This window comes from Chelonia mydas, chromosome 1 (assembly GCF_015237465.2).
Source record: "Chelonia mydas isolate rCheMyd1 chromosome 1, rCheMyd1.pri.v2, whole genome shotgun sequence".
NCBI lineage: Eukaryota > Metazoa > Chordata > Testudines > Cheloniidae > Chelonia > Chelonia mydas.
Window position 1 is genome coordinate 97,929,698 of NC_057849.1, and position 12,138 is coordinate 97,941,835.

General features: G+C 47.9%; 1 protein-coding gene across 4 annotated transcripts in view; it reads right to left on the reverse strand.

The window, feature by feature from the left end:
• The window catches only part of DOCK9 (dedicator of cytokinesis 9), a 322,440-nt gene extending 319,588 nt beyond the window's left edge, over window positions 1-2,852 (reverse strand). For 2 of the 4 annotated variants that reach the window (XM_037896327.2, XM_037896254.2), the window contains exon 1: window positions 2,564-2,852. In XM_037896327.2, coding sequence (XP_037752255.1) covers window positions 2,564-2,683 — 120 coding nt within the window. In that variant the 5' untranslated portion in view covers window positions 2,684-2,852. The remainder of the gene's footprint in view (window positions 1-2,563) is intronic. The other 2 variants (XM_037896349.2, XM_037896295.2) reach the window with 1 other exon arrangement.
• Window positions 2,853-12,138: the final 9,286 nt, after the last annotated feature.

Sequence of the window (12,138 nt, forward strand, 5' to 3'; positions counted from 1 at the left end):
AGACAGGATACTGGGCTAGATGGATCTTTGGTCTGACCTGTAAGGCCGTTCTTATGATGTTGAATTTTGTCTTAAGAACAACTATTTTTCTGCTGATCCTTTCAGCACCATCAGCAATGTTGGGATTGTAGGAACGACTATCTCTGCACTATTCAGTCCTTACTGCCCTCGTGTTTACTAGAAAAAGATATTTTTAACGCGTTACCTTATATCTTATTACTCCAAGTAGTCCCATTGGAGTCAGTGGAACTACTCAAAGGCGGAACTGCTGACCAACGATTAAGGGGGTTCAACAGTTTGTTACCCTGGTAGTTACAAAAAATAGGAGTTAATTTGTACAATGAGTAGATGGGTATTATGATGCTTTTTCAACTGTAGATACAGGAACACTTTACAATGATAGGTAAGCATTACTGTCCCCATTTTAAAGCTGGAGAAAAGGAGAAAGAGAGATTAAGTGACTAAGGCTATGTCTACACCGCGCATCTTACAACGGCATGGCTGTGTAGCTGCACCATTTCAAGATGTGATGTGTAACTGCTCTTTATTGCCGTGGGGCCACATCTTTGTCACCGGGAGTACTGTCTACACCGGTGCTTTTCATCATTAAAACCTTTGTCGTTAAAGGCGGTGTTTTTTCACACCCCTGAACAACAAAAAGTTTTAACGACAAAAGTGCCATTGTAAACATGGCCTTAGGGCAGAGGTGGGCAAACTTTTTGGCCCTAGGGCCACATCGGCTACAGAAATTGTATGGCAGGCAAGGTAGGGAAAGCTGGGAAAGGCTATGCCTCCCCAAACAGCAAGGAGTGGCCTGGCCCCCACCCTCATTCCAACCCCCCCGGAACTCCCACCCCCATCCAACGCCCCCTGCTCCCACCCGAGCATCCTGCATCCTATCCAAACACCCCTGCTCTCTTCCCCCTGACCATCCCGCCCGGACGCCCATCCCCTATCCAATCCCCCCTGCTCCCCAGCCCCGGGACCCCTGCCCCATCCAATCTCCCCTGTTCCCCACCCCCTGACTGCCCCCCTGCGCCCCCCCCCACCCAATACCCAACCTCCCTGCTCTCCCCGCCCCACATTACCTGTGGGGTTGGGGAAAGGGGGGCTCAGTCCTTTCCCTGTGCGTTTCCCCTGCTCGTTTGGCTGCTCCTCCTGGCAGTCGGGCAGGGCTCGCTCCCTATCTGGGCTTGGTTGCTGGGGACAGGGGCCAACATGCTGGAGATGGAGGGGGGCCCTCGTTTGCTCTGCCCCTGACCCTGGCAGCAGGGCCCAGGCCCCTTGACCCGCCCCAGAACTCCCCTTGACCACGCCACCCTGGAAAACCAGGTCTGGCCGCACTATAGCCATGCCGCCTGCCTGGAGCTGCGGCCATGCTGCCCAGGTACTGGGGGAACTGTGACTGCGAAGGCCTAGCCTCCGCCCTGCTCACCATGCTGCTGGGGAGTTGGACTGGCTCCTCTGCAAGCCTGTCCTGACCCCACTCCCTGGCAGGAGCTCAGGGGCCAGAGTCCCGAGGGCCATAGTTTGCCCCCCTCTGCCTTAGGGTATGTCTACACTTACAGCACTGTGGTGGTACAGCTACACCGGTGCAGCAATGCCACTGTAGTGTTCAGTGAAGAAGCCGGGAGAGCTTCTCCCATCACATAGGTAATCCATCTCCCCCAGAGGCAGTAGTTATGTGGACACGGGAAGCGCTCCCATTAACAGAGCACTATCTACACTGGGGCTCAAACTGGTGTAACTGCACTACTCAGGGGTGTGGATTTTCCACATCCCTGATCGATGTAGTTATAGTGACATAAACCTGTAGCGCAGACCAGGACTTAGTGAAGGTTCCGTGACAGAAACACAGCCTAGCTTTGCTCCCTTCCAGTCAGAGTCCACAGAGTAGTTACTGAATCCTCACAAGACCCTGTTTGATTACAGAATACGTCTGGGTTTAATTCCGGGGTTAGGACGATTTCAGAAAAGAGATGAAGAGGAACGACCCAGCATACGCGTTACCGTGGTGAGAAGGGCACGGCAAAGTGCCACCGCACCTCCTTTTGTACCTCTTCTTCAGACACACCCACAGACTTCCACGCCACGCGCCGCGCTGCGCACACGCGCGGTGACTGGATGGAAGTTTGCAGCCGCACCGAGGAGCGCGGCGGCGGCGACTCCCAGCGCTGTGCCGGCGGAGAGCCCCGCCGCGCCCGCGGCCCCCGCCCACGCAGGGAGCCTCCCTGGCTGGCTCTCCGCCACACCGGCACCTCAGCCCGGGCCAGAGCCGCAGCCCAGCAGGAGGCGCGCGCCCCGCCGCGAGCCAAGGGCAAGCCCCGCGCCGCGCCAGCCCGGCGGCTCCCTCCCGCCGCGGGCGTCGGAGCCCTGTTGATGCGGGAGCTCGGCGGCAGCATCAGGCCCCGGTACCCGGCGGAGGGGGCTCCCGGGTGGCGGGGGATGCGCTCAGCTCCCGCTCACCCTGCGGGGATGCGCCCCAGTCCCCTGTGCGGGGAGAGACGGGCGCTGTCCCCGCAGGCCACGCACCCCGCAGCCGCCCGACCGGCCGGGCTCTTACCACGAACACGGAGCCCCGCACCGCCTCGGAGACGCTCTGCCGCAGCTCGGCCGCCGTGCCCGGCTTGCTGAGCGCCCGGGTGAACTTCCGAGTCTCCGGGGGGACCAGCGCCTGCGACATGGCCGCCGCCGCCGCTGCTGCCGCCGCCGCCTCGCCGCGCTCCCGGCCCCTCACTCCGCGGCCCCCATGGCCCGGCCGTGGACGGCGAGCCAGTGTCGCAGCTGGCGCCGGCCCGAGCGGCTCTGCCCTCTCAGGTGGCCCCTCCCTCACTCAGCCCATGCTCCCAGCGCGCGCCCCGCTCCCACCCCAAACACTGAGTCACACGAGGGGGGAGGGCGTAGGGTGCAGCCGCGGTCGCTGATTGGCGGAGCCGAGACGGCGAAGGGGTGGGGCCACCCATCATGCCCCGCCCACACCTGTTCCCCGGGTCCGCGTCGGATTGGTCGCGCCAAGACCTGCCCGGCGGCTGCCCTCGCGCACCCCGCCCCCGCGTCGGTCTCCCCTGGGAGCCGCGGCCAACATCGGGGCGGGGCCGGCGGGAGCCGGAAATTCCCGCTTGGCGCTGAGCGCGTCGTCACGGCCTCCCCTCGCCTGGGGCGGGTCCGCAGCGTCCTGTGCGGGCTGGCGCGGAGCCCGCTGGCGGGGATCGGGATCGGTGGCGGGGGGGGGGCGCGCCGGTCCGTGCCCCTTCAGAAACAGCGTTTCACAACCCTCCTCCTCGGCCCCTGCCTCCCGTCCGTGCAGGGCCTGTTCCTGCCCCGAGCTCTGCCTTGTGTCCGGGGCCCTCGCCCAGGCACACAGCAGCTTTGACCTCCCAAATTCCCTGTCCTCGCTCAAAGGGGTGTCACTTATTAGATGAACCCCACCGTTACACGCCGCGTGGTCCTGCTCACTTTTATGGTTGAGAATTATTTACATCAGACTATAAGGAGCCACGAAGATGTAGTGATAGAAATCTCTACACCAAAAGAATAAATTGCCCCTCTATAATTTTCCTACAGGTAGGGAGTCGTACATCCCTCATTTGGGGCCTTGGTCAGATTAGGGAGCCTGCATCTGCACCTTAGCAGGTTGAGAAGTATCCCTACCCTGGACTGGACCTGTCCTTGCTGCAGTTGATAGCATCAGCTATTTTATGTCCACCACTGCAAAGGGAGATGCTCCCCACATCCTAGCTGCAGTTGGGTTTACATGAGATGCCAGCTGCAGCACTGTGTTAACTACAGCCAACTGCAGTGCCTTGCTTCCTTAATGTTGTTTTGTGAATTGCAATAGATCATTTTGATATTTAAATATGTGCTTTTAATTTTTATCAATGTAAATATTTAACCTAGGAAGATATTTTTAAAAGTTATTCAAAATAGGACTACAGCAATTAAGTTTCATAGCAGATTTGAAAAAATCAGTCTCTTTTGTTCATTATCAAGCACCAATATTTATACACATACATTGGAAAAAAATAATGAAGTTTAATCAATGTTTTTGCTTTGCCTCTCTGTAAAGCTTGAGTCACACTGATAGAAAGTTTAGCTAAGTAAAGTTACATATCTGTATGTTTGCAGGACTGAGACTTTAGTGCCCAACCCTAGAAGCTGGTATAGGTAAAGTCATTTTTTCAGGTGAGTTGTCCCATTGAATTTCCACTGAGGGACTATTCTCATATGACTAGTCCTATTAAACTCAATGGAATTGGTCATGTGAATAAAGTTACTTTTGTGAGTAAGTGCTTGAAGGATCAAAGACTCTTACTAAAGCATCTTTCCCACAAACAGCAAAAACTTTTTAAGTTTCAGAGTAACAGCCATGTTAGTCTGTATTCGCAAAAAGAAAGGAGTACTTGTGGCACCTTAGAGACTAACCAATTTATTTGAGCATAAGCTTTCATGAGCTACAGCTCACTTCATCGGATGAAGCTGTATGCTGTACGAAAGCTTATGCTCAAACTGGTTAGTCTCTAAGGTGCCACAAGTACTCCTTTTCTTTTTGCAAAAACTTTTTACAGAGTTAAATCATTTACACTTCCCACATGAAAAGAACAATTCAGTGGTGTAGCCAAGGGAGACAAAAATATTAATCTGAGATTTGAAAACAAGTCTGTAAACTCTTTGGGTCACAGAGCATTTTTTTGTACAGCACATAATGCATGCGATCCTTGTTCTTCATTGGGGCCTTTGGGCACCACAAACATACAGCTACTGATTCAGTGTCTCTGAGGCAGAAATATGCAGGAATGCAGCAAAGGTTAAGGGATAAAGACAGTACAAATACACAAACATAATTCAGCCTCAAAGTATTATCAAAGTAGAGGATCTTGGCCCAGATCCATAAAGAGACTTGGAGATTGGATATCTAGAAAGTTAGCAGCAAAGCAACGGGATCCCTAAGCCCTTTAGCACCCATCAACCCTTAACCAGGGGCTGGGAATACTCAGGAAAACCAGGAGTTTAAAAAGCTCACTCCTAAACGACCAGGGGAGCTAACGAACAGGAGCACTAACTGGAGTTTTGTGAGGGAGTTCTCCAGGTGAAGGAGGAGCGATTACATGACTCTTGGGGTAAGTTCGTTGTCTGTAGTGTGTTTGTGGTGTGCTTGGTGCTTGACTGAAATATACTGTTTGGTCTGTTTGTTTGGGGACTGTGCACTGAGCCTAGCAGTCTCCTAGGCAAGGCGGAAAGCTTCTTAATGAGGCTTTCATCCCTAAGCCCTTTACCCATCAACCCTTAACCAAGGGGCAGGCTACTGAGGGTGGGTTAGATGCACTTAATGTTCTTTAAACTTCTTTATCCTTAAGGCCAAAAACACCCCAATAAAATTAAAACGTCAACAAAGGAACACGCTACAGGAGTGAACAGGGATGTCCAGCAACGGAGTGGGGACTATCCAGTTTATTGTACTCAATGCAGCATCTATGATTACCTGCCCCATGGGGCAGGTAGTGTATATGTGCATTTGGTGCAAGGGGCCAAAATGCTGCCTCCTCACAGAGTTAGAGTTCTAAATTTGGATGGCAGGGAAGCACCTATCTCTTCTTGCAATCCGCAGTTGGGAACGCCTCTGCTGGAGTCAGACAGTTTAGGAATCTAATCTGCTTTGTGCAGAAAACACCAGAGAAGGAAGTGATGCAAGTGCCACCAACCTTATAGCTTTCAGTCCACAGGTAAGTACTTTTATGTGGGAGTCCCAGATTTGATTCTCCCTCTTTGCTTGCTGGGGAGACAGGATTTAAAGAGGTGTCTCCCACCTGTTAGGTGCCGACTTCCCCTCTGCCCCATAGGTGCTCCACACACACACACCCCCACGCCCCGGCCCCACCCCTGCACCACCCTCACCCTGCCCCAATTCCACCCCTTTCCCCCAAGTCCCCACCTCTTTACCGCCTCCTCCCCCAAGCGTGCCGCGTCCCCACTCCTCCCCCTCCCTCCCTGAAAGTCCTAAGCGCCACCGAACAGCTGTTAGGCGGCGGGCAGGAAGTGCTGGAAGGGGGAGGAGCAGGGACACGGTGCACTTGGGGGAGGAGAAGGCAAGTAGGGGGCAGGGGGAGCTTGGCTGCTGGTGGGTGTGGAGCATCCACTAATTTTTCCCCGTAGGTGCTCCAGCCCCGCAGCACCCACGGAGTCAGCGCCTGTGGGCTATAGGATACTCTGATGCATGTATGTGTGTGTTGGGGAGCCCTCCACCTCTCCTGTGGAAGCTGTTCGACTTTGGATTAAAAAATTAAATAGTAATTGGGTCAGAGTGAGTGAGAAATATTTTTGTCTTGTGGTTAGGGCATCCATCTGGAAAGCGGGAGACTTAGGGTCCAGCCCCCCTGCTCCAGTGACTCCAATTTAGCAAAAGTGGAACAGCTTCAAATCGAGAGACTGATATAGCACCACATCAGAATATCGCATAGCTCAGTGGTTTAAGGCACCGTCCTGAAAGGTAGGATTCGACCAGGGTATGTCCCTTCTCCTCATCAGGCAGAGGGGTACATAGAACTTGCGTCTCCCACACCCCAGCTGAGCTAAAAGTTATGAGGTTGACAGCCCCATTTCCTCTTTTTGGATACATTTTTGAATGGTGTCTGAACCAGTTAGGTGTGTTCAAACGATGCGTACTAGATCAGTCCCACATGTGGGATATATGCTCTTCTGCCTGTCTTCTCTGGTTTATAAATTGGGCTGGGCTCAGGCGGAAGATAAGCATCTGAATACCTAAAGTGAGGCAGCAGTATGCAAGCCCAAGCGGCTGAAAGTGAGGCACAAAGGGAGCTTTTACTCTAAAAAAGTAGGCACTGAGTGAGTTTAGGCACCTACAGGATTAGGCAGCAGATGAACAGGGATTTTGTGGATCACAGTGGCACCTAAAACTGGGTTTAAGCACCTACAAGTATCTTGGTGGATCTAGTCCTTTCTGTGTTCCTTGGCATCTTGAGATTTATTCATGCCCTGTGTACAAATGCTTGAAGCCTGGGCAATAAACAAGAGAAGTTAGAAATGCTAATTCATTAAAAGAAATTGGCCAACATAGGTATTAGTGAAATATGGTAGGAGGATTCACATAATTGGAATGTTAAAATCACTGGCTACACTGGCTACTTTAGAGTACTTCCCCCAGTGCTCCTCGGAGGTTCCTGTTAACTGCTGGAAATGGCCCACCTTGATCATCACTACAAAAGGTTTTCTCCTCCCCGCTCTCCTGCTGGTAATAGCTCATCTTAAGTGATCACTCTCCTTACAGTGTGTACACCCATTTTTTCATGTTCTGTGTGTATATAAATCTCCTCACTGTATTTTCCACTGAATGCATCCGATGAAGTGAGCTGTAGCTCACGAAAGTTTATGCTCAAATAAATTGGTTAGTCTCTAAGGTGCCACTAGTACTCCTTTTCTTTCTTTAGAGTACTTGACAGTTCAGCCCTGTTCCAGCTGACAAATCACAACATGGAGTACCAGTGAGAGTCTGTCATAGACCCCCCAACTCAGACTAGAGAATAGGATGAACAGCTTTTTAAACATATATCTATAGTGACTAGAAACTAAAACTGGGTTATCATGGGATATTTCCATCTAGAGAACAAATGCAGGAGATCTCATGCTTTCACTAGAGAAACTTGCTTGGAATTTTTAAAAATTAGACAATTTTCTAACACGAGCAGTATTACACTTTACCCAGGGAAATTCTATAGTAGACTGCATTCTAACAGATCAAGATGAATTGAATTAAAAGTTAGTGTTTGTCTAGGTGCAAGGGATCACAACCTAATTATATTTGTTATATGTAAACAGAATAAGGGCCCAACAAGCAATAGGTATACTTGGTACTTTCTTTAATAGGGTCAGTTTCCCAAAGCTGAAAACAGGTATAAACAAAATAGATTTTTATTTAAAAATTTCCTCCCAATGTGAATGGTAATGAGGAGTTGTTTAAGAAAAGCTTACCAGGTGACCCCTCTCCTCCAAAATCACAATTCCACAATCACAAAAGATACCTTTGACAGTTAAAAATCAGTCCTAGTTAAAAAGGGAAGTGAAAGCAAATATGTAAAGCAAATGGGAAAAGGAGGAAGTTGATAGCAATCATTATAAATTTAGTTGTCACGAAATACCTTTAGCTTCCCTTATCAATTGTCTGTATCAGTGAAAATTCTCATGAAGATCCCACAAAGATTGGTTCTTGACCCAATGTTATTAAGCATCTTTATCAATGAAGAAAATATAGAATCATTGCTGATAAAAATTTTAAGATGACACAAAAATTGGAGTAGTAAATATAAGAACAAATCAGTTCTACAGAGCAATCTGGAGTTCATAGTAAACTGAGCTCACTTAAACAACATTTTTTAAGCTCAATGAAAAGTCATTCATCTAAAAACAAACAATATAGATCTCATTTATAGCATGGGTCACTGTATTTTGGAAAGCAATGACTCACAAGGACGTGGGATCATGGTGCGATTCTTGGATGTATAAGCAGGGGAATATTGAGTAGAAATAGTGTAGGGTTATTGCTACTATATACGGCATTAATGAGACCATTAATGGAATACAGCGTCCACTTCTGATCTCCATACTTTAAAAATAGTGATGACAAAATGGAAAGGGTTTAAAAAAAGAGCTACAAGAACCATTCAGGGTCTGGAAAACCTGCCTTACAGTGACAGACTGAAGATGATCAACCTATTTAGTTTAACAAAGAAAAGGTTAAGAGGTAACTTGATCATGGTCTATAAACACTTATCTGAAGAGAAGATTTCTAATACTAGCAAGCAAAGGCATAACAAGATCAAGTGGCTGAAAGCTGAAGATACACAAATTCTGACTAGAAATAAGGCACACATTTGTTAATGTGAGGGCAGCTAACACTAACAGTTGGAATAATTTACTTAAGGATATAGTAGATTCTCTATCACTTGATGTCTTTCAATGAAGATTGGATATCTTTCTAAAATATGTGCTGTAGCTCAACCAGAAGCAATGAGCTGGATGAAGGAATCACTTACAGTAAAACCTCAGGGTTACAAACAACTCGGGAATGGAGGTTGTTCCTAACTCTGATATGTTTGTAGCTCCGAACAAAAAGTTATGTTTGTTCTTTCAAAAATTTACAACTGAACATTGATTTAATACAGCTTTGAAACTTTACTATGCAGATTGCAGAAGAAAAATACTGTTCTCCCTTTATTTTTTTAGTAGTTTATGTTTAGCAGTACTGTATTGCATTTTTTGTTTTGGTTTTTGCCTCTGCTGCTCTCTGATCGTGTACTTCGGGTTCCAAATGAGGTGTGTGGTTGGCTGGTCAGTTCATAACTCTGGTGTTTGTAACTCTGAGGTTCTACTGTCGTAAAATTGTAAGGTCTGTGTTATGCAGGAAGCCAGACTAGATTATCATAGTAGTCCCCTCCCTTTAAAAAAAAAAAAATCTATAAATCTACGAAAAAGGAAAAGGCCGTCAAACCAATAGTCACCAAAGCTTAAAAATGGACAGAGATATGGTCAATGCTAGATCAGTGGAAGAGTAAGGAGGCAACCATTAGGGATGCATGAGGTCCATGATACAGGCTGTAGATTTTAAAAATCAATGGGCAATTTTGAATTGGATATTCAAATGAACGGTCATGTTTGAGGGTGGAAGTGATGTGGTGGCACTTCTTTGCATAGATGAGGTGGTATGGGAATTTATCATGCAACTAGATATGTGCAGACAAACAACTGAAGTCAGTGGGGCTCCACATGGGCACAGGGGTCTGCTTGCAGAAAGCATGTTATGGAGCTCGACGGTAGTCTTGAAAGCAGTGTTTTTTTAAAAAAAATTTTCGCCACCCAGTTGAAGAAAATTATTGATGCCCGCAACCCAACGGAGCTGGGGATGAGGGGTTTGGGAGGGACTCAGGGCTGGGGTGGAGGATTGGGGTGCAGTGGTGAGGGGTGCAGGGTGGGGCCGGGAATGAGGGGTTCAGAGTGTGGGAGGGGGCTCTGGGCTGGGACAGGGGGCTGGGGGTGAGGGAGGGGGTCAGGGCTCTGGGCTGGGGGGTGCAGGCTCTGGTGTGGGGCCAGGGATGGGGGATTTGGGGTGCAGGAAAGGGCTCCAGATTTGGGGGGGCTTAGGGCTGGGGCAGGGGATTGGGATATGGGGTTGGGGCTTGGCCTTACCTCGGGCAGCTTCTGGTCAACGGTGCAGCAGGGGTGCTAAGGCAGGCTTCCATTACTTCCTGGCACCGTGGTCCATGTGCACCGCAAAAGTGGCCAGCAGCAGGTCTGGCTTCTAAACAGAGGCACGCAAGCGGCTCTGCGCAGCTCTCGCATGCAGGCACCGCCCCTCTCCCAGCTGCCATTGGCTGGTTGCTGGCCAATGGGAGTGTGGAGCCGTTGCTCAGGACAAGGGCAGTGCGCGGAGCCCTATGGCCCCCCCACCTAGGAGCCGGACCTGCTGCTGGCCGCTTCCGGGGCACAGCGTGGTGTCAAAACATGTAGGGACTAGCATGCCTTAGCCAGGCAGCATCGCTGATAGGACTTTTAACGGCCTGGTCGGTGGTGCTGAGCAGCGCCGTTGTGACCAGTGCCTTACATTCTGCGACCCAGTATTGGGTCGCAACCCACAGTTTGAAAACCACTACTTTAGAGGGATGATTCTCAACAAACATATTCTGAACCTGGAATATTTTTGCAGAATTTATAGGCATCAGTTTAACTATGACAAAATCTTACTACAATCACTGCTTCAGAGGCTTGTGTGTGTGTGTGTGCATGCACCTCAAGGCTGGAGCAAAAATATCTCCATTTAAACAGCTCACTGAGACAGATGTACGATGCCCTTTTCATAGTAAAATGTACTATTGCCTTCAATAATGTGCTAGAGTAGGTTCACAGGAGCGCCTTGTTAAAATTCTCCTATCAACAGAAAGATTTCTCTGCCTCTTACTGAGGTGCCTCCTCTCTAGCTACTACTAATCCATCCTTCTCAAAAATATCATTTTTTACAAGAGGCTCTTAAAAATGTTTCTGAATAGCAATTGTTTTTATATTGGAATGAACCAGAGTTTTATATATCATCATGTATATGTTGATAAATTGATTACATAATCACTGATACAGTCTGGGGCACTCTAATGACAAAAAATCACTCTTCAGAAATCTATATGAATTTCCAGCAAAGAATATCCCGACCTACAAGCTCTTCTCATCTCCCTAATTCAAATGGTTGAAGCTGAATAGACACCATGATATATACTATCAATATATTTAGTACATTTATAAATAAATATTTCCACCAAGTGAATGTAATACAAGGTTCTTTGTGGTGTTGTCTCCTTTCTTGATTATATTTGTGTGTGTGTGAGGGGTGTTGTTTTGTTTGTTTGATTTTGTTTTTGAAAATAGAGGAGACCAAGATTCCTCAGTCACTTACTCTTAACTTTGTGAGAATTCACAACCCTGGGAAGCAGGATATGTCGCATGTTGAGGAGTGGGAGGAATTAATGCAAGTCACTAATTAAAATACTGGCAGCATATCATTGTCTTTCATACACCTTTCATACACACACACACACACACACACACACCTCTCCACTTCACAAAATGTCACTGGTTTCAGTGGAACTTTATTTTTTTAAATCTTATATTGTCATTCTGCTAATAGAATTTTAAGGACTGATTAAATACAGTACATGTAATTTATTAATAATCTTACTACACATCCAGATACAATTCTAAATGTTATTTTTTTAACATAGTTCATAATATTCAGTGCAAGTATGTTAATATTTATATAAACAAAACGCTTCTATAATGATCTAGTTTCCACTGATGCACTGGATCTATACAGTTTTTTTATCCCCCCTCTCCCCCCCCACAAGTGCAGAGGTGTTAACTCTCATGTCCTGATCAAATTCCAACTGGATAATTATAGTCCCTCTATGTAAATAAATTCCAAGTATAATTTTAGTGCAATACACTATACTTCATTTCCTGTCTTTCCACTAGTTCATAAGAGAATTATGGGACTTTTTTAGAATAAGTTTAATTCTACCATCATGGCTCAAATTCGTATTTACTTCCTACCTACATTCCTCCTACAATGTTAGAGTAAAAACCCGC